The 23578-nt window shown below is 43.8% G+C and overlaps 1 protein-coding gene across 3 annotated transcripts in view; it reads left to right on the top strand.

Moving 5' to 3' along the window:
• Window positions 1–2398: 2398 nt before the first annotated feature.
• Window positions 2399–23578, top strand: part of ctcf (CCCTC-binding factor (zinc finger protein)) — a 49140-nt gene continuing 27960 nt past the window's right edge. Inside the window, exons 1-2 of one of the 3 annotated variants that reach the window (XM_085991333.1) lie at window positions 2399–2575; window positions 22668–23429. In XM_085991333.1, coding sequence (XP_085847459.1) covers window positions 22673–23429 — 757 coding nt within the window. In that variant the 5' untranslated portion in view covers window positions 2399–2575; window positions 22668–22672. The remainder of the gene's footprint in view (window positions 2576–22667; window positions 23430–23578) is intronic. The other 2 variants (XM_085991332.1, XM_085991331.1) reach the window with 2 other exon arrangements.

The raw sequence follows: 23578 nt of genomic DNA, 5'->3' as shown, positions 1-23578 counted from the left end.
CCATCGGAGCTGATTGAGCGTAGTCAAAGCTTCGATGCTGGGGATGTTGGCCTGAGCAAGAACACTGACGTTGGTGCGCCTATCCTGCCAGTGGATTTGCAGGATCTTGCGGAGGCAGCATTGGTGGTACCTCTCCAGTGCTTTGAGGTGCCTGCTGTACATGATCCATGTCTCTGACGCTTACATGGTCCATGTCTCTGAGACATACACCCCTGCTCTGAGTGTACGTGTGTGGATATTGGGTAAAGGATGAATCGGCTTGGCTGTGATGTCCCCCTGCCCCCGCAGTCAAACCAACTGCTGCTACTCACTGTTAAAGCTCATACATGAATAATGGCCATTTGGGTGAAGAAATAGAGGATGTCATGTGCCTGTGGAACTGTCCCCCAGCAAGGACTCAAACATCTTCTGGAGAAGAGGGATGGGGCCAATACTGATGTAGAAAAATTATAAAACAAAATCACTGCACCACTGTATTACACAAAACTTAGAACTGTAACGCCTGTAATGAATGCTCTTGTTCATTTGTCTTTGTTTTTATTTCTTTAAAGCTGGTTAATTTGTTTGTTTCAATCTCTGCTGGGTTTATCTTTATAATTAATCTATTTTGTTTCCCATTTTCTTCCATCCTTTCTTGAAGGTGTGGACACATGCTGGGATTTAGTTCCAGTCACCAAGAGCCACATGTATATTGCCCAAGAGATCCTTATTCATGCAGTGAATACTGGTATTCCATGCATCCTTAAAGTACATCACAGCCAATCCATTGATTATGCACTTTCCAGCAAAGGTAATTGAATAGCAATTAGGAATGTGAACCCTGCCTGAATTTACCTTCCCTAGTTCAATTATGTTGAAAACATTTGTAATGTCCTTTATGGCATCCTGGCTGAGATCAACTAATAGCACAAAGCAAGATCCAAATTTTGGGCCTCCCTGCTGTGAATGGCTCAGTATCACATTGGATATGGCATAATAACTGGAGCCTCCATTAATCTGTCTCTGTTGTAAGTGATGTTTACTACCAGATATAATTTCCCTGCCTGAAATTACAAAAATAATTACTGGAGGGTGGGGTTCTACACCTTTTTAACAGTAGCAAATAACGAGGAGGCAGATTCCAAGTAGGATGAACTGAATAAACAAGTCTATATAGTGCAAGTATTGGTTGACTTGATGTCGTTGGGTGTCCAGTAGCTGCAGAGCCATCACCTTCAAAGAGACTTTAAGGAATGAGAGTTACATAAAAAAGAGAAAGGCAAACATGCTAGCTGTCACCCCCTCAAACAACATTTGCAGTGCCTCATCCGAGAGTCTTGGGTAGGCCCTTGCCTTGGAATTGGACATAATGGTTTCTCAAAAGATGTTAAAGGTGGTGCAGGAGATGCAGAAATGCTGTGGAATGAGCCAAGGGAGCAAGAAGCCATAAAATCAGACTGGAAAAGTGCTGTCAACAGAGGCTAGTTTCAGTCCCAAAACACTAATTGAGCAAGGGCACCCCACACCTCTGAAATTAAGTGGCCAATCATGGGAAAATCACAAATTTTTGAAACCTATCAGTGGAGGCGAGTTTCAAACCCACCCAAACTGAAACCCGCCTCCAGTGGGAAAATCGCCCCCATGCCTCTGTTTATAAAGACAAGGATCCCCTATGCATTTTTAACAACCTTCTCAACTAGTTCTGCCACCTTCAAATATTTGTGTACATAAACCCCCAGGTCTCTCTGTTCCTACACCTCCTTTAAAATTGTATCATTTAGTTTATATTGCCTCTCCTCATTCTTCCTACCAAAATGCATCACTTCACACTTTTCTGCGTTAAATTTCATCTGGCATATGTCTGCCCATTTCACCAGTTTATTCATTAGAACATTGCAGATGGGAATAAAGGCTGTTTGTCTGGGATGTGGGGCGGTTGGAGGTCATGTGATGAAACCTCGCGGAGCATGGCCAACCTGATTTGGCAACCCAAATTAATGTTTTGGGTAGAGACCCTTCAATAGTTCTGTGCAAGGATCATACCATGTCTTTTCAGATGTTGACGGGCCTTTTTTTGCATTTCCAGCAGCTTTTGTTTTTATTGCAGATTTTTTTTAAACCTACACATTTACATAAGATACACATCACACCATAGGAGCAAACTTGACAGGTCTATTGCAGCAGCAGGTACAACAGGTTCGATTAGGAAATTACTGGGCCTTGCAATTGCTGAATCATGCAGAAGGAGGCGCCATGATGTCCTTGTAGACGTCACGTCCGGCGAGGTGTCTGCTCTTGGCCTCGCCGCAGAACCCTCGTTTCCGTTGGTGACCGTTTAAACCGTTTTTTTTGAAAAAAAAAAGTTCGCGCGGTTTTTTCACCCTACCCACAGTGCCCCGCGCGCGTCCCCACAGTTGTGGAAGTGCCGAGCATGCGCAGTAACGCCGGACTCCGCCATTTTCTGTTCCCTGCTCTAATGGGAACGTTTTAACAGATTGGCGCCGCGCTTTCAGGGCGTTTCGGGCAGCCAGGGACCTCACGCAGGCACCGAGAGACACCGAAAGGGACTTTTTCTGTAAGAAAAGACGGTGAAAATGTAAGTGAAAGCGGCTAAAGGGGCCGAATGCAGGTCCTTTGTGCCGCCTCTAGGTGTCACGATGGGGCTTGTCGGCGCTGGGTGTGTTTGTCTCCCTCTATCGTTATATTCAGACAGAAAAATACTCGGAAAAAACTTGTAATCCTGCAGCTAAAGCAACCCCAAACGGCGAATATTAAAGCCGCCAAAAAAAAATCACCCCGCCGTCCAAGGGCCCGCTGGGGGCGGCTTTTCCTCCCGGGGCTGCTTTTTTTAGCGTGCGTGAGGCGAGGCCTTTCTCCTTTGTTTGCGGCTCGGCTCGGCTCGGCTCTCGGGCTGCAGCCGCTCCAGGAGCGCCTTTCCCCAGTCCCGCCACCAGTTTCTCCCTCCCTCTCTGTGTGTCGATTACAAGGGCCCGCTCGGTGGCAGTAAATTGAAAAGAGCTCCCTCTATAACCGGGCTGATCGGTGGCACTGGCGGCTTTTTTCTAACGGAGATGGTGGGGGGGGAAAGCCGGGGCAGCCGAATCGAAACATATGCTATCGCCCTCCATCTCGTCGCCATTTTAAGCAAACCGGACACATTTTAATGAAGCTTTGCGATCTTTAATCTAACTGGCGATGGCAGCCGATTCGGCCGCAGGATTTTTTTTTCTTTTCCCGCACACAAGCAAATAAAAAATGAAAACTAACTGCCCTCCACGAAACTTTTTAAATAAATCCAACCGGTGAAAGAAACGACGACTCCCTTAATTGCAGATACATTATATCAGAACTGTCTCTGAAAAGGAAGTAGTATATAGAATGTGGCCTGACTCTGTCCTCGGTATTAAGCCTAACCTAAGCAAATCTACCGTAATCTAGCTTCCTAGCTCTTCAAAAAGAGAAAATAATGAGATTGGCTTGTAAATATATTTACATTAATAAAAAAAATTATAGTAAACTGTCATTATGTAGAAATCAATCCAAATTTCAAATGGACTTAGAACTGAGTCCGGTGGTCATAACTATTTTAAAATTATTTAAAACTTGCATTTACCTTAAATATTTGTACTGTCAACTATTACAAATATGAAAGACCTAGCCAAATCCAAATCTTGAGATAGCTAGCTGCATTGCTGTAATAATGACTTAAAAAAATACGAAAACATGACTGCAGTTCTCTCAAATCAGACCGATGGCACTTCAACTGAATTTGAGTGTAAAAGACGGCCACTGTTGTGCTGTCAACAGAACATCTGTAACTCCTCAAGGTTGCTTTTTGATGTCTCAAGTGGATGTTCCACCCACTTTGGGAAAATTTCTAGTGGTGCGTATAGGTAGGATCTGCTGACTTTTTTTTAGCAACTTGCACTTTCAGTGCACAGCCATGACTTTAGAAACAAACGCTACTGAAGAAGATCTGGATCATTATTTTGGACTTGCTTAAACATACGTCATAATATAGTGGTGGTAGAATTAAAACTAGTTTGACTGCTAACTGGAAACGAGCAAAATGTAATTTTTGCAGCTGCTTTTTAATTGTTGTCAAATTTGCTATGCTGTAATGCTCCCTTTAAAATTTGTGGACAATATTAGTGGCATACTGTGTCCATCTATCAGTTCAATTTGGCCTGATCACAGATGGCACTGCCTGCAGGTTTAGTACAGCATCTTACTGTATTTAACTTGGAGTGGGTTTGAGGAAGTTCTGCAATTATTTGCAAATTTTTTTGAAGAATTTATTTGGCAAGTTTTTTCCTTGCACTTAAAAGGAACTTGGAGTATCTTGAACCTGTATGGTTAAATCTCCTCCCATGTCAGCTGAAGGAACTGGTTTAATAATAATCCTGTTTAGTACATCTGATGTAACTATCTGTATGCAAAATTGGGTCAGACTGTTGGTGGTCAGGAAAGCACAGTTTATAGACGTTACCCAATTTTAATCTGATGGCATAGTAGCAGGAGTGCTTCTATGCTTGAAATTTAAAGAAAATTACTTGATAAATAATGGATACCTGGGAATGATTATAAAGCTATAACCACATCCATGGGACCAGATTATGCCACAAGCTGCAAGAGCAACCTGAGATGGTAATCTTGTATTCATGGGAGGGTGCCTATGTTAAGTGATTTATGTGCTCATTAAGGTGAAGATATTCAAGCTAAGGAATGGAATACTTTTTTTCCTGCTCAGTATCTGCATCAAGCCTTTCCAGGCCAGGTGCAGTGCAAGTTTTATTTTGCTATACCAAGGAATTTGCCTTAACCTGAACCTCAGGTGAACTTTTTGTACTGCACCATTGTGCATTTTTCTGCTGTCCATTCTTGTGGACTCTGACTGAGATTACCAATTTCTGTCAAATAATGGGCAGCTTTGTGCTGTCGATTCACTTACACAAGACTGATTTGAGGCTGCTTGGATCCATTTCACAAAGGAGCCAGCAGAGAGTGATCACTAGTTAGATTTCAACCCCAGTTGCAGAGGTGCATGGGCAATATGCTGATCAAATCTGCCACTCAGTCTTCCTATAATTCTGTTACTTTTTGTTAAATGCTTGGGGGAGGGGGCTTTAATGTGATCCGTGTACTTGCTTCGACAGGATAATGATTTCATGCAAGTGATCAACAATTGATGGGAAATGGTACAGCGTGTTACAGTAGAATTGCTGACTAGTGATTAAGACATAGTATACTTTAATAAACCTCCAGGGTAGGTGAATGCACATTTTGCTATTTAATTTTTTTAAAGTGATATAATGGTCTAGAATTGGACAGGTAAGTGCGAATTCGACTCAGTAAATCCTTGATTTTGCTGAACTCAAGTATTAGAGGAGATTAAATTATTTTAAAAAACTATCTTAGGATATGGTGGACTGAAATCAAGTGTCCAGCTGAGAACTGCATGTGGGTGAAAGACCTGCATGATCAGCTGGACTGGCTGAGCAAGAGTTGAACACCTGACTGCTGTATATATTTAATAATTTGCAGGCTGTGTACAAGATGGCTAAATTTGCACTTGACACTAAGCTTGAGCGAGAGAATGAATAAGTTTGGGGGAATGACTATGGACTAAGGAGGCAGCCAAGATTTTAGCTTTTACAAATGGACTCCAATAAGTTTTTGTGCTTGAGATAATTGGTGGCAAATACATTCCAAAGAAAGTACTGCATATATTGGGGGGCTGGGGGTGGAATAGGCACCCGTAGTATATGGCTGGGATAGAACTTGCCGAGAGGGAAATCGTGACATACCTAGGGATTGGCTTACTTGTCACCAACCATGCACAAGCAACATGAGGCTGAAATAAACAAAGTGAAGAGGGAGTTGGGTCAAATCCCAAGAGTTGTGTTGAAACTACAGTTTTGCAACTGCAAACAGTTTTGGTTGCAACTTAAAAGTGGGCAACCAATTCCTAATGGCAGTGCATAGAAACATAGAAGATAGGAGCAGGAGTAGGCCATTCGGCCCATCGAGCCTGCTCCGCCATTCAATGAGATCATGGCTGATCATCCAAACTCAGTACCCTGTCCATGCCTTCTCCCCATATCCCTTGATCACTTTAGCCTTAAGAAATATATCTAACTCCTTCTTGAATATATTTAATGAATTGGCCTCAACTGCCTTCTGTGGTAGAGAATTCCACAGGTTCACCACTCTCTGGGTGAAGAAATTCCTCCTCATCTCTGTCCTAAATGGCTTACCCCTTATCTTTAGACTGTGACCCCTGGTTCTGGACTCCCCCACCATCGGGAACATCCTTCCTGCATCAATCTGTCTAGTCCTGTTAGAATTTTATAAGTTTCAATGAGATCCCCGCTCATTCTTCTAAACTCCAGCGAGTATAAGCCCAATCGACCCAATCTCTCCTCATATGTCATTCCTGCCATCCCAGGTATCAGTCTGGTGAATCTTCGCTGCACTCCATCCATGGCAAGAACACCCTTCCTCAGATAAGGTGACCAAAACTGCACACAATACTCAAGGTGTGGTCTCACCAAGGCCCTGTACAACTGCAGCAAGACATCCTTGTTCTTGTACTAAAACCCTCTCGCTACGAAGGCCAACATACCATTTGCCTTCTTAACCACCTGCATGCTTACCTTCAGCGACTGGTGCACAAGGACACCCAGGTCTCGTTGCACTTCCCCTTCTCCCAATCTATTGCCGTTCAGATAATAAACTGCCTTCCTGTTTTTGCCACCAAAACCTTGCATTTATCCACATTATACTGCATCTGCCCAATCACGCAACCTGTCCAAATCATTCTGAAGTTTCTCTGCATCCTCCTCACAGCACACACACACGCTCACCCAGCTTTGTGTCGTCTGCAAACTTGGAGATATTACATCTAGTTCCCTCGTCTAGATCATCAATATATATTGTGAATAGCTGGGGTCCTAGCACTGATCCCTGTGGTACCCCACTAGTCACTGCCTGCCACTCGGAAAAAGACCCATTTATTCCAACTCTTTGCTTCCTGTCTGCCAACCAGTTCTCTATCCAAGTCAGTACCTTGCCCCCAATCCCTTGTGCTTTAACTTTACACGCTAATCTCTTATGCGGGACCTTATCGAAAGCCTTCTGAAAGTCCAAATACACCACATCCACTGGTTCTTCCTTATCTATTTTACCAGTTACATCCTCAAAAAATTCCAGTAGATTCGTCAAGCACGATTTACCTTTTGTAAATCCATGTTGACTTTGTCCGATCCTGTCACTGTTTTCCAAGTGATCTGCTATTGCATCTTTTATAATGGACCCTAGCATTTTCCCCACTACCGATGTCAGGCTTACCGGTCTATAATTCCCCATTTTCCCCAATCCATTGTACCCAACTCGCGCCTCATACCATCGTAGTTTCCTTTATTTAAATTCAGGACCCTAGTCTCTGAGTCAAATACTTCTCTCCATCTTAATGAAGAATTCGATCATATTATGATCGCTCCGCCCCAAGGGGCCTCGCACAACAAGATTGCTAATTAATCCTTTCTCATTACATAATACCCAGTCTAAGATGGCCTGATCTCTAGTTGGTTCCTCGTCATATTGGTCCAGGAAACCATCCTGTATACGCTCCAGGAATTCCTCCTCCACAGTATTGTTGCTAATTTGGTTAGCCCAATCTATATGTAGATTAAAGACACCCATGATAACTGCGGTGCCTTTATTGCACGCGTCTCTAATTTCCCGTTTAATGCCATCCCCAACCTTAGCATTACTGTTTGGGGGTCTGTATATAACTCCAACTAATGTTTTCTGCCCCATGGTATTTCTCAGCTCTACCCATACAGATTCCACATCATCAGAGCTAATATCCTTCCTTACTATTGTGTTAATCTCTTTAACCAGCAATGCTACCCCACCTTTTCCTTTTTGCTTGTCTTTCCTGAATATTGAAAACCCCTGGATGTTGAGTTCCCAGCCTTGGTCACCCTGGAGCCATGTTTCCGTAATCCCAATCATATATCCGATTACATTTATTTGCGCAGCTAATTCATCCACCTTATTACGAATGCTCCTTGCATTAAGACACAAAGCCTTCAGGCTTGTTTTTTTAACACTCTTAGACCTTTTAGAATTATTATTTACTGTGGCCATGTTTGATTTAAACCCTTGATTCTCTGTCTGCCACGTTTGCTTTTCTCCTTCCTGTCTTTTGCTTCTATCCTTGTTTCCCTTTCCCCTGTCTCCCTGCACAGGTTCCCAACCCCCTGCCATTTTAGTTTAAACCCTCCCCAACAGCACTAGCAAATACTCCCCCAAGGACATCGGTCCCGGTCCTGCCCAGGTGCAAACCGTTCAGTTTGTACTGGCCCCACCTCCCCCAGAACCGGTTCCAATGTCCCAGGAATTTGAATCCCTCCCCCTTGCACCATTCCTCTAGCCACGCATTCATCTGAAATATCCTTCTATTTCTACTCTGACTAGCACGTGGCACTGGTAGCAATCCTGAGATTACTACCTTTTGAGGTCCTATTTTTTAATTTACCTCCTAACTCCCTATATTCAGCTTTTAGGACCTCATCCCGGTGCAGAGGAGAGTAATGAGGTTGATTACTATTGTTAGAGGGATGAGCTGTGAAGCAAAGGGTTAAGCTGAATTGAGCAGAATTATTACTGAGAGGACCTTGTTGTGGTATATGAGAATGTTAATAGGATAGAAAAAGTAAATCCAAAACAATACTTTCAAAGATAATAGTGCAGCAAGACAATAATGCACAAATTCAAAGTTGTGAAGGGTAAATTTAGGACAGATACCAGGAAGTATTTCTTTAGAGTGAATGGTCATCAGCTGGAATATGTTGCCACAATTGATGGTTGAGGCCAGGACATCAAACTCATTTAAGAAACAACTACCTGGTGTAGTGGCAAAAAGGGAATGGTTGGTATTCTGGTAATCAAATGGACAGAATGGCCTTCATCAGAACTGACTTGTGAATATGAAGAGGAAGTGGAACCATTGCATTCTCATGAGTGACCTTCAGAAAGTATGTAGTATATTGTGGGGGGCAGGGGAAAGCAAGTGTTTATAAACCAAGTTTTTAGTTCCAATTTTTGCAATCGCCAGGTTTAAATGCAGAATTTATTTTGATTGGTAGGACAAACAGTGGCAACTGCTGGATGGATACTAAACATTGATAATGTGGAGTTACTTTTTTTTCCAGATAGCTCTCGTGTATGATTTCCATTTAGTTAATAAAATGAATGAACCAATGGGAAATATTTACAGCAAAATGATTTTGCATAAAGGTAAATCATAGAATGGTTACAGCACAGAAGGAGGCCATTCGGCCTGTCGAGCCTGTGCCGGCCCTCTGCAAGAACACTTCAGCTAGTCCCATTCCCCTGCCCTTTCCCCGTAGTTCTGCACATTTTTCCTTAAGGTACTTATCCAATTCTCTTTTGAAAGCCACAATTGAATCTGCCTCCACCACCCTTTCAGGCAGTGAATTCCAGATCATAACCACTCACTGCGTAAAAATAGTTTTTCCTCACGTCGCCTTTGGTTCTTCTGCCAATCACCTTAAATCTGTGTCCTTGTTTCTCGACCCTTCCGCCAATGGGAACAGTTTCTCTCTATCTAGACCCCTCATGATTTTGAACACCTATCAAATCTCCTTTCAACCTTCTCTGCTCTAAGGAGAACAAGCCCACCTTCTCCAGTCTATCCTCATAGCCGAAACGCTCCAGCCCAGGTAACATCCTGGTGAATCTCCTCTGCACCCTCTCTAATGCAATCACATCCTTCCTATAGTGTGGCAACCAGAACTACACACAGTATTGCAGCTGTGGCCTATCTAGCGTTTTGTACAGCTCCATCATAACCTCCCTGCTCTTGCCTTCATTAGCCGAGGCATAGAATATAAGTATCCCATATGCCTTTTTAGCCACCTTATCTACTTGTCCTGCTGCCTTCAGGGATCTATGTACATGCACACCAAGGTCCCTCTGATCATCTGTCCTTCCTAGGATCCTACCATTCTTTGTATATTCCCTTGCCTTGTTTGTCCTCCCAAAATGCATCACCTCACACTTTTCAGGGTTAAATTCCATTTGCCACTGTTCTGCCCATCTAACCATCCCGTCTTTTTCGTCCTGTAGCCTGAGGCTTCCCTCCTCGCTATTTACCACTCCCACCAATTTTCGTGTCATCTGCGAACTTACTGATCATACCTCCTACATTCATATCTAAATCATTAATGTACACTACAAACAGCAAAGGACCCAGCACCGATCCCTGCGGTACACCACTGGACACAGGCTTCCAGTCACCCAAACAACCTTCGACCATCACCCTCTGCCTCCTGCCACTAAACCAATTTTGGATCCAATGTGCCAAATTGCCCTGGATCCCATGGGCTCTTACCTTCTTGACCAGTCTCCCATGTGGGACCTTGTCAAAAGCCTTACTGAAGTCCATGTAGACTACATCAACTGCACTACCCTCATCCACACACCTAGTCACCCCTGACAAAGCCATGCTGACTATCCCTGATTAATCCCTGCCTCTCCAAGTGGAGACTAATTCTGTCCCTCAGAATTTTTTCCGATAATTTCCCTACCACTGATGTTAGGCTCACTGGCCTGTAATTCCCTGGTTTATCCCTACTACCCTTCTTGAATAATGGTACTATGTTAGCTGTTCTCCAGTCCTCTGGTACCTCCCCTGTGGCCAGAGAGGTTCTTAAAATTTCTGTCAGAGCCCCTCCTTTGCCTCACAGCAGCCTGGGATACATCCCGTTAGGGCCTGGGGATTTATCCACTTTTAAGCCCACTAAAACCTCCTCCCTCTCAATACTAATTTGTTCAAGTATATCACAATCCCCCTGCCTGATTTCTATGCCTACATCACCATTCTCCATAGTGAACACAGATGAAAAATATTCATTTAAAACTTCACCTATATCTTCCGGCTCTACACACAGATTGCCACTTTGGTCCCTAATCGGCCCTACTGTTTCCCTGGTTATCCTCCTGCCCATAATATACTTATAAAACACCTTGGGATTTTCCTTTATTTTGCCCGCCAGTGTTTTTTCATGCCCCCTCTTCACTCTCCTAATGTTTTTTATTAAGTACCCCCCTGCACTTTCTATACTCCTCTCGGGCTTCCATTGTTTTTAGTCCTTTGTATCTGCCAAAAGCCTCCCTTTTTATTCCAAATCCATTCTTGTATATCCCTTGACATCCAAGGTTCCCTGGGATTGTTGGTCCCACCCTTGACCTTTACAGGAATATGTTGGCGTTGTAATCTCTCTCTATTTCCTTTCTGAAAGACTCCCATTGCTCTGATGTAGATTTTCCTACAAGTAGCTGATCCCAGTCCACTTTGGCCAATTCCTGCCTTATATTAAAGTCGGCCTGCCCCCAGTTTAGAACCTTTATTTCCGGTCCATCTTTGTCCTTTTCCATGACTACCTTAAATCTCACCGAATTATGGTCACTGTCACCAAAATGCTCTCCTACTGACGCATCTACCACTTGCCCGGTTACATTCCCTAGAATTAGGTCCAGTACCGCCCCCTCTCTTGTAGGACTTTCTACATGCTGGCTCAAAAAGCTCTCCTGGATGCACTTTAAGAATTCCGCACCCTCAGCCTTTCACACTCTGGCTATACCAGTTAATATTGGGGAAGTTGAAATCCACTATTATTACCCTATTATTTCTACACTTCTGAGATTTGCCTACATATCTGTTCCTCTATCTCCCCCTGACTGTTTGGGGGCCTATAGTACACTCCCAGCAAAGTGCTTGCCCCCTTTTTGTTATTAAGTTCTACCCATATGGCCTCATTAGAGGAACCTGCTAAGATATCATCCCTCCTTACAGCAGTAAATGACTCCTTGATTAATATTGCGACACCCCCTCTTTTACACCCCCCTCTGTCTCGCCTGAAGATTCTATACCCCGGAGTATTGAGCTGCCAGTCCTGCCCCTCCCTCAACCATGTCTCTGTGATAGCAACAATATCATACTCCCATGTGTTCATCAACCCCTTCAATTCATCTGCCTTACTCGCAAGACTCCTTGCATTAAAATAAATGCCATCCAGCCTTGCCATACTCCCTTGTGCCGTTACATATTTGCTCTGCCTTCCAGGCTGACTTGTTTTTTCCTCTATGCAGGAAACTTTCGTTTAACCAGAGGTTAAAAGTCCGGAAAGCTCTATCTACCGGCAAAATTTAGGAGCTGTTTTCTATAAGTTTTTTTTACTTCTCGTTGCTTTTTTTTTTCCCCAGTCAGGCTCTGCAAGGTCTGTAGCTAAGCAACAGCTTCAGCTAGAGACGCTTGCAGCTGCAGCTGACTGTTTTGAAGCTGTTGCTAAGCAACAGGGTTTGTTGATTCAAACGGAGCTGAAAAGCTCTATGTTTTAACATTAGCGCTGGTTTATACGGCAGTTTTGATCTAAATGACCACCTCGTTAAACGTGCTATCCACGAAGATCTCAGCTTCGCGGATGCTCCACAGTGACTCCAGCCGCAGCTCCAGCTCTGAAATGCGGATTGAGTAGCTGCAGCTGGAGACACTTCCTGCACATGTGTTCGCCCTGGACACCTAAAGTGTCCCTGACTTCCCACATCGCACAGGAGGAGCACTCCACGCAGCCGAGCTGTCCTGCCATGTCCTTACTTAATTTACTCCCTTTACTTCCTTTAAATTAAAGAATATTAAATACATTAGGGACCTTATGTACCTTTTAAACACTACTTACTCTAAACTAGAGACCTTACTTTGACTTTAATGACTGGACTGTAGAAATACTCACCAGGTCCTACTTACCAATCAGCTCCTTCCCTGGTTGTGACGTCACTTTTGCGGTTTTGCAGTTGTTTGACTGCTCCCACTCTTGGACTCTTTCCTTGGTGTACAGTAAGAACCAATTCCTACAGGGTGATAAGTTAGGAAAAACAAAGGCGAAGCAAGGGAGCTCCTCCTTCCACTCCTCACTTAACTCCCTGACTCACCCAACTCGCAGCACTCTGTTTAAACTGCACTCAGTCTCCGCGCTCAGTCTCCACCCAGGGCCGCTCTCGCTGCCTTTGCTGCCGGTGAGTCTGGGCCATGCTCAGTCTCCACCTAGGGCTGCTCTCGCTGTGAGTTGCAAGTTGTGTTTTTGAATCTCCATTTTTTTTAAGCAACTTTCATTTTATGTAATTTAAAATTTTATGATCATTATATAACACTTTCCATTTGGTGAGGAGCTTCAAAGTTGCAAGTATTTTTTTTGCCTAATCTCTGGGGAAAGAAATTTTGCTATATAAGCAGGCCATATCTTTTGAATTTGACCAACCCGTGTAGATTCAAAAATTAAAGTGTGTATGTTATTAACTGGAGGGGGGCTAACTTCATTGAGTTGTAATGGGATCTGGCCCTGGTGGATTGGAATCAAAATTGGTAAGCAAGACAGCAATTGAACAAGGGATGCCTTCCAAGAGGAGATGGTTTGGGTACAGAATAGACACATTCCAATGAGGGGGAAAGGAAGGATATTCAAAGCTAGAGCTCCCTGGATGACTAAAGATATAGAAGTTAAAATGAGACAGAAAAAAAGGAGGCTTATGGCAAATGTAAGGTTCATAATACAGTAGCGAACCAAGCTGAATATAGAAAGTACAGAGGAGACCGAGAAAAGGAATGAGGGACAGAGAGTATGAGAATAGATTAGCGGCTAACATAAAAGGGAACCCAAAAGTCTTGTATAAACATATAAATAGTAAAAGGGTAGTCAGAGAAAGGGTGGAGTTGATTAGGGACCAAAACACAGATCATCTTGTGAAGCAGAGGGCATGGCTGAGGTACTAAATGAGTACTGTCTTCACTAGAGAAGAGGATGCTGCAAATGTAGCAGTAAAGGAGGAGGCAGTAGTGATAATTGGATAGGGTAAAAATAGCTAAAGAGGGGGTACTTAAAAGGTTGGCAGTCCTCAAAGTAGGTAAGTCATCCGGTCCGGGTGGAAATTGCGGGGGCTCTGGCCACAATCTTCCAATCCTCTTTGAGGGTGGTTCCAAAGGACTGGAGGATTGAGGGCGGTTCCAGAGGACTGGAGGATTGCAGATGTAATACCTGTTTTTAAAAAAAAAAAGGGGGGGTGAAGAGGGATAAACTTGGTAACTATATGCTATTCAGCCTAATGTCAGTGGTGGGATGCTTAGAGACAATAATCTGGGACAACATTATTAATTGAAAGTAAGCACGGATTTGTTAAAGGCAAATTGTGTTTGACTAACTTGATCGAGTCCTTTGATGAAGTAATTGAGAGGGTTGATGTGTAATAACAACAGAAAATGCTGGAAATACTCAGCAGGCCAGGCAGCATCCGTGGAGCGAGAAACAGAGTTAACGTTTCAGGTCTGGGACCCTTCATAACTTTTTGTAAGAGGCAGGAAGATTAAAATGTTGCAAATGGGAATGGCAAAAATCATACTGCATGAAAAATGGGGGCAGGAATAATTATCTGAAATTGTTAAACTCAATGTTGAGTCCGGCAGGCTGCAAAGTGCCCAATCGAAAGATGAGGTGCTGTTCCTCGAGCTTACGTTGAGCTTCATTGGAACAATGCAATAGCCCGAGGACAGAGAGATCGGAGTGGGAGTGAAGCGGTGAATTAAAGTGACAGGCGACCGGAAGCTCAGGGTCACCCATACGGACTGAACGGAGGGGGGGTTCCGCAAAGCGGTCACCCAATCTGTGTTTGGTCTCCCCAATGCAGAGGAGACCGCATCGTAAGAAATGGAGTCATAGAGTCATGGAGTTATACAGTGCAGAAAGAGGCCCTTTGGCCCATCGTGTCCACGCTGGCCATCAAGCCCTGTCTATTCTAATCCCATTTTCCAGCACTTGGTCCGTAGCCTTGTATGCTATGGCATTTCAAGTGCTCATCTAAATGCTTCTTGAATGTTGAGGGTTCCTGCCTTTACTGCCCTTTCAGGCAGTGAGTTCCAGATTCCAACCACCCTCTGGGTGAAAAAGTTTTTCCTCAAATCCCCCCTAAACCTCCTGCCCCTTACCTTGGAACTATGCCCCCTGGTTATAGGAGCAGGAGTAGGTCATTCAGCCCCTCAAGCCAGCTGCGCCATTCAATAAGATCATGGCTGATCATCTACCTCAACACTTTCCTGCACTATCCCCATATCCCTTGATTCCCTTAATATCTAAAAATCTATCGACCTCTGTCTTGAATATACTCAATGACTGAGCCTCCACAGCCCTCTGTGGTAGAGAATTCCAAAGCTTCGCCACCCTCTGAGTGAAGAAATTTCTCATCTCAGTCCTAAATGGCCGACCCCTTATTCTGAGATTGTGACCCCTGGTTCTAGACTCCCCAGCCAGGGGCAACATCCTTGCATCTACCCTATCAAGCCCTGTAAGAATTTTGTATGTTGCAATGGGATCACCTCTCATTCTTCTAAACTCTAGAGAATATAGGCCTATTCTACTCAATCTCTCCTCATAGGACAATCCCCCCCCCCACCCCAGGAATCCGTCTGGTGAACTTTTGTTGCACTTCCTCTTTGGCAAGTATATCCTTCCTTGGGTAAGGAGACCAAAACTGTACTCCGTACTCCAGGTGTGGTCTCACCAGGGCCCTATATAATTGCAGTAAGATGTCTTTACTCTTGTACTCGAATCCTTTTGTAATAAAGGCCAATATACCATTTGCTTTCCTAATTGCTTGCTGTACCTGCATGTTAACTTTCAGTGATTTGTGTACAAGGACACCCAGGTCCCTCTGAACACCCAACATTTCCCAATCTCTCACCATTTTAAAAAATAGTCCCCTTTTCTCTTTTTCCTACCAAAGTGGATAACTTCACATTTCTCCACATTATATTCCATTTACCATATTCTTGCCCACTCACTTAGCTTGCCCATATCCCCTTGAAGCCTCTTTGCATCCTCCTCACAACTTGCATTCCTATCCAGCTTTGTATCATCATCAAACTTGGATATATTACATTTGTTCCCCTCATCCAAATCATTGATCTAGATTGTGAATAGCTGAGGCCCAAGCACTGATCCTTGCGGTACCCCACTAGTTACAGCCTGCCAACCCGAAAATGACCTGTTTATTCCTACTCTCTTTCTGTCCGTTAACCAATGCTCAATCCATGCTAGTATATTACCCCAAATCCCATGAGCCCTAATTTTGTTTAATAACCTCTTGTGTGACACCTTATCGAATGCCTTCTGAAAATCCAAATACACCACCTCCACTGGCTCCCCCTTATCTATTCTGCTAGTTACAACCTCAAAAAAACTCGTCAAACTCGATTTCCCTTTCATAAATCCGTGTTGACTCTGCCCAATCCTATTATTATTTTCTAAGTGCACTGTTACCACGTCCTTAATAATAGATTCTAGCATTTCCCCTACTACTGATGTCAGGCTTTCTTAAATAATGGGGTTACATTCTCTACCTTCCAATCTGCGGGAACCGTTCTAGAATCTATGGAATTTTTGAAAATGACAACCAATGCATCCACTATCTCTAGAGCCACCTCTTTCAAAACCCTAGGATGTAGGCCATCAGGTCATGGGGATTTATCGGCTTTCAGTCTCATTAATTTCTCCAGTATTTTTTTTACTAATACTAATTTCTTTCAGTTCCTCATCCTCGCTAGAGCCTTGGCTCTCCACTATTTTGTTTTTTGCGTCGTTCGCGTAGATGGACGCAAAGTATTTGATTAATTTCTCTGCCATTTCCTTATTCCCCATTATAATTTCTCCTGTCTCGGCCTGTAAGGAACCCACATTTACTTTTGCTAATCTTTTCCTTTTTACATACCTATAGAAGCTTTTACAGTCTGTTTTTATGTCTCTTGCTAGTTTACTCTCGTATTCTATTTTCCCTTCATCAATTTCTTGGTCTTCCTTTGCTGAATTCTCCAATCCTCAGACTTGCTACTCATTTTGGCAACATTAAATGCCTCTTCCTTTGATCTAATACTGTCTTTAACTTCTCTTGTTAGCCATGGTTGGACCACTTTTTCTGTGGAGATTTTGTGCCTTAAAGGAATCTGTATTTGTTGTAAATTATGTATTCTTTAAATGCTAGCCATTGCTTGTCTACTGTCATACCTTTTTAATGTAGTTTCCCAATCTACCTTGGCCAGCTCACCCCTCATACCTATGTAGTTTGCTTTGTTTAGATTTAAGACTCTAGTTTCAGATTTAACTAAATCATAGCCTATCTAATCGAGGGAAGTGCTGATTGGTGGGTAGCTGTTGAATGTTTCTTAAGTTTATTTCTGGTAAAAATGGAGGCATGGCAGGGCAGCTCAGTCCCGTAATTTGCACATCCTGTGTCATGTGGGAAATCCTGGACACTTCTTGCGGCCTGGATGACCACGTGTGCAGGAAGTGTCGCCAACTGCAGCAACTCGAGCTCCGGGTTTTGGAGCTTGAGCGGCAGCTGGAGTCACTACAGTGCATCCGTGAGGCTGAGAAATACTTGGAAAGCACGTTTCTAGAAGTGGTCACCCCGCAGCCTCAGTGTGCAGGCAGAGAGGGAATGGGTGACCACCAGACCGAGAAGGAGGACCAGGCAGGTAGGGCAGGAATTTCCCAGAGTACATCTTGCTCGCTAACCAGTTCACAGTTCTGGAAACTGTGGCTCTGGCTGCTCTCCCCAGAGGAACCAATGTCACGGCACCACGGGTGGCTCAGCTGCACGGGGGCGGAGGAAGAAGAGTGGAAGAGCAATAGTGATAGGGGATTCATTAGTAAGGGGAACAGATAGGCGTTTCTGTGGACGCAGGCGTGACTCCAGGATATGTTGCCTCCTTGGTGCCAGGGTCAGGGATGTCACTGAGCGGCTGCAGGACACTCTGAGGGGGGAGGGTGAACAGCCAGAGGTCGTTGTCCATATCAGTAACAACGACATGGGCAGAAAGAGGGATGAGGTCCTGCAGGCAGACTATAGGGAGCTAGGAAAGAGATTAAAAAGCAGGACCTACATTGGCTCCTGGTTAAGCAGCGCCTCAATTTCAAAATTCTCATCCTTGTTTTCAAATCCCTCCATGGCCTCGCCCCTTCCTATTTCTGTAGTCTCCTTCAGTCCCACCCCCCCCCCCCCCCCGGAGATATCTGCGCTCCTCTAACTCTACCCTCTTGAGCATCCCTGATTATAATCGCTCAACTTTTGGCGGTCGTGCCTTCTGTTGCCTAGGCCCTAAGCTCTGGAATTCCCTCCCTAAACCTCTCCACCTCTTTCCCCCTTTAAGACGCTCCTTAAAACCTACCTCTTTGACCAAGCTTTTGATCACCTGCCCTAATTTATCCTTATGTGGATCGGTGTCAAATTTGTTGTCTTAAAATACCCATGTGCAGCGCCTTGGGACGTTTTACTACGTTAAAGGCGCTATATAAATACAAGTTGTTGTTGACTTCAAAGGTAGTAATCTCTGGATTACTCCTGGTGCCACGTGCTAGTGAGTACAGGAATCGGAGGATAGAACAGTTGAATGCGTGGCTGGAGAGATGGTGCAGGAGGGAGGGCTTTAGATTCCTGAGGCATTGGGACTGTTTCTGGGGAAGGTGGGACTTGTACAAGCTGGACGGGTTACACCTCAACAGAGCCGGGACCAATATTCTCTGGGGGGGGGGGGTTAAACTAGCTTGGCAGAGGGATGGGCACCAACATATTGGAGTAGAAAAGAGGAATAAGGTGCATAAAAGTGTGAGTGTGTTAGATAGTACAAGAGAAGAAAGTAGTACTAGAGGTGGAAGTAGATAGGAGCAGACTAAGAAAGATTACGAAAAATTCAAAAATGGGTTTAGAATGCATGTATGTAAACGCACAAAGTGTGGCGAATAAGGTTGGTGAGCTACAAGCACAATTAGCTGTGTGGCAGTATGATGTTGTGGCAATAACGGAAACGTGGCTTAAAAATGGTGAGGAATGGGCACTTAATATTCAATGGTACAAGGTGTTCAGAAAAGATAGGGAAGGAAAAAAGGGAGGTGGAGTGGCAGTGCTGATTAAGGAAGACACTTTAGTGTTGGAAAGGGAGGATGTTCTTGAGGGGACAAGGACAGAATCCATTTGGTTAGAGTTGAGGAGCAAAAGGGGTATGATCACTATTGGGGGCATTCTATAGGCCTCCAAATATTGAGAGAGGGGTAGAGGAGCAAATCTGCAGGGAAATCGCAGAGATAGGCAAGAGCTATAGAGTGGTGATATTGGGGGACTTTAAATACCCAAATATCAATTGAGTTAATGCTAGGGTAAAGGGAAAGGAGGGGGAGGAATTTCTGAAATGTGTTCAGGAGAATTTCCTTGACCAGTATGTTCTTGGCCCAACTAGGAAGGAGGCATTGCTGGATCTGGTGCTGGGGAATGAGGTGGTCAAGGTCGACCAAGTGTCTGTGGGCGAACACTTGGGTACGAGTGATCATCATATAATAAGATTTGGATTAGCAATGGAACAATCTAGAGTGGAACTTCTAAACTGGAATAGGGCTAAAATGGAACCAAAGACTGACAGGAAAAACTGTAACGGAACAATTGGTGATCTTTAAGGAGGAGATGTTCCAAGTACAGGCTGGGTACATTCCAACAAGAATGAAGGATAAGGGAACCAAAGCAAGAGCTCCTTGGATGACGAGGGAGATAGAGAAGATGATGAAACAAAAAAAGAGGGTGTATGATGCATGTCAGGTGAGTTCTTCAAGGGAGAACCAGACCAAATACAAGTTGGGAAGGGAAGATGAAAATAAGATTGGCAAAGAGAGAATATGGGAGTAGAATGGCGGTCAGCATAAAAGGGAACCCAAAAATCTTCTACCGGCATGTAAACAGTAAGCGGGTAGTAAGAGGCGGCGTGGGGCCTATTAGGGACAAAGAAGGTGATATATGCTTAGAGGCGCAGGGTAAGGCTAGAATACTCAATGAGTACTTTGTATTGGTGTTTACTAAGGAGGTGGATGCTGACAAAATATCGGTAGAAGCAATGGAAGGGGTGAAAATTGATAGACTGGATGTACTAGAAAGGCTGGGTATGCTTAGAGTGGATAAGTCGCTTGGTCCAGATGGCTTGCATCCCAGGTTGCTAAGGGAATTGGGGGAGGAGATAGTGGAAGGGCTAGCCATAATTTTCCAATCTTCCCTAGATGCGGGGGAGGTGCTTGAGGATTGGAAAGTGGCAAATGTGACACCATTGTTCAAGAAAGGGTTTAAGGACAATTCTAGTAACTACAGGCCGGTCAGTTTAACATCAGCGCTGGGTAAAGTTTTAGAAACTATAATCAAGGAAAAAATTAACAGGCACTTGGAGAGGTTTAAGCTAATTAAGGAGAGCCAACACAGATTTGTAAAAGGCAGATCGTGTTTGACTGATTGAATTTTTTGATGAAGTAACAGGGAGGATTGATGAAGGGAATGCAATAGATGTTTTCTGCATGGATTTTAGGAAGGCGTTTGACAAAGTACCACATAGAAGGCTGGTTAACAAAATTGAGGCTCATGGAATAGGTGCGTCAGTGGCAGCTTGGATAAGGAATTGGATTAAGGATAGAAAAGATCGAGTTGTGGTAAATGGCTGTTTTTCAGACTGGAGGATGCTAGACTGTGGTGTTACCAAGAGTCTGTGCTGGGGCCACTGCTTCTTTTGATATATATAAATGACCTGGATATTGGAGTACATTTTCTAAATTTGCCAGTGACACCAAACTTTGGGGTGTTGCAAACTGAGGATGATACCAATCAACTGCAACAGGACATAGAAAGACTAGCAGAATGGGAAGACAAGTGGCAGATGGAATTTAATAGAGAAGTGTGAGGCGATGCATTTTAGCAGAAGGAACAGGGAGAGGCAATATACACTTAATGGCACAGTTTTAAAGAGTGTGCAGGGACAGAGGAACCTGGGAGTTAATGTGCAGAGGTGCCTGTAGGTGGCAGGACATAGTGGTTAGCAAAGCATATGGGATCTTGGGTTTCATGAAGAGGTATTGAGTACAAAAGTAGAGAAGTTATGCTGAACCTTTATAAAGCGCTAGTTAGGCTACAACTGGAGTATTGCGTCCAGTTCTGGTCACCACACTTTAGGAAGGATGTGAAGGCCCTTGAGAGGGTGCAGAGGAGATTTACCAGAATGGTTCCGGGGATGGGGTATCTTGGCTACAAGGGCAGTTTGGAGAAGCTGGATTTGTTTTCATTAGAGCAAAAGAGGTTGAGGAATGATTAGAGATGTACAAGATTATGTTGGGTTTGGATAGGCTGTTCCCACTAGTTGATGGTACAAGGACTAGCGGACACAGATTTAAGGTTTTGGGCAAGAGATACAGGGGGTATGTGAGGAAAAACTTTTTTACGCAGCAAGTGACGAGGACCTGGAACTCGCTGCCGACGGAAGTGGTGGAAGCGGAGGCACTCGATGTTTTCAAGGGGAGACTGGATAGGCACTTGCAGGGCTACGGGGATAGAGCGGGGGAATTGGACTGACTGGATTGCTCTACAGAGAGCCGGCACGGACTCGATGGGCCGAATGGCCTCCTTCTGTGCCGTTATGACAGTAGCAGAAGGGTCGGTAACCAGAGGGCATAGATTTAAGGGGATTGGCAAAAGAACCAGAGGTGACATGGGAAACATTTTTTTACACAGTGAGTTGTGATTTGGAATGCACTGCCTGAAAGGATGGTGGAAGCAGATTCAATAGTAACATTCAAAAGAGAATTGGATAAATACTTGAAGGGGGAAAAAAATTACAGGGCTATGGGGAAAGAGCAGGGGAGTGGGACTAATTGGATAGCTCTACTAAAGAACCAGCATAGGCACAATGGGCCAAATGGTGGCCTCCTGTGCTGTATCATTCTATGGTTGAACATTAATTACTAAGAAAAACTTACCAAATATCTACTGCAATATTTGTCAATCTGATGCGCTATCAATTACTCATAAAAGACTGAGAGTTAAGAGAGTAACTAAAGGCTTTTATTAACAAAAGAATGAAGGTCTGCCTCGAGTGGTCGACCGGTCCAGAAATACAAAGGGCTGGGGAGCAGTCACCTTTATACTAGGACTTGTGGGAGGAGTCAGCCGAGGCATGTCCAGGCATGTACACAGTGGAATACAAACAGTGGTTTACCACACAATCCCAGGCTTTTTATCTCGAATACAGCTACATGGGCCATAGTTTTTTTCATGAAGTTAGTTATGGGTTTAAAACAAAATTGTCCCATTTCTAACTTTTCTCCCTCCTTTTCTATGTTCTTGTCAGTTATGGTTCCTATTAAGATGGCAACTTGCCATACATCTTTTTTCTCCCCCTCGTAGTTCTCTTCCCAGTCTTCCTTTCACTGAAGGGGAATACTGCTACTACGAATACTTGTATTATGCCAGTATTGTTTCTGCTAATGATTATAAGCATTACTCCTAATAGATGATTTAAACTCCCAGGAAAATTTTCCAGCTGCAAGTAAATGGCTTTTTCTTTAATACAATTTTATTGAATAATTTGAAAAGCAGGTAAGAAGCTTCTATTTGGTTGCATCCACAAGTGGAAAGATATCTTGGTACTTTGTCAGTTGCTAAAGTGAACTTTAAATGACATGGTCCTCATTCGTAAGCTGTAAAACTTTACAACAAAATTCTGCATTATAGTTAACTGGTTTCTGCTTATATTTCAGTTGCCATGGCGACCGAGTCGGATAATGTGGCTGTGGAGGACTCTGAAATGTTTACGAAGGTCAAAGAGCACAAAACTTATCAAAGACGACGAGAAGGTGGGCAACCAGAAGATTCCGATGGGCAGCAGAAAGAGCCAGATGGTGCTGAGGTAGCACAAAACATAAACAGCAACATGCAAGTGGTGATGATGCAGCCTTTGGAATCTGCCCTACTACAAATGAAGCAACCAATGGACGGTGCGGTTCACGAGTCAGATACTGTCGACGACACACAGATTATTACACTGCAAGTGGTGAATATGGAAGAGCAACCAATAAACCTTGGGGAATTGCAGCTAGTGCAGGTAGCCCAAAGTAGCATTGATGAACTGCAAGGAAACTATGAGCATGAAGCTCCCAAAGATGGACTTCAGGAAGGGGATCCTGTAATCTGTCATACCCTTCCCCTACCAGAAGGTTTTCAGGTTGTGAAAGTAGGCGCCAATGGTGAAGTGGAGACGGTAGAAGATGGGGCAATAGAAGTGCGGGAGGATGAGGATGCTTCTGCTGCTTGGCAGAAAGATCCTGATTATCAGCCACCAGTCAAAAAGGTCAAAAAGAAAAAGAACAAACTGCGCTACAAGGTGGATGATTCCAAAGATGTTGACTTGTCCGTATACGATTTTGAAGAGGAGCAGCAGGAGGGTTTGCTTTCAGAGGTTAATGTGGAAAAGGCAGTTGGTACCATGAAGCCTCCAAAACCAATGAAGATTAAAAAGAAAGGTATAGTAACACTGCAGTTTTGTACTCCAAAATAATATGTAGATTAGCAAGTCATAGATGGCAAAGTGCAAACGATGCTTTAAAATGAATGAAACTTTAATGGTCACTTTTTTAGTCATGTTTCCCCACATAACTAGGTCACTGGATAG

Source organism: Somniosus microcephalus, chromosome 6, assembly GCF_052327205.1.
Source record: "Somniosus microcephalus isolate GS21.2 chromosome 6, FLI_Smic_1.0, whole genome shotgun sequence".
Lineage (NCBI taxonomy): Eukaryota > Metazoa > Chordata > Chondrichthyes > Squaliformes > Somniosidae > Somniosus > Somniosus microcephalus.
This window is presented reverse-complemented; position numbering and strand designations above follow the sequence as displayed.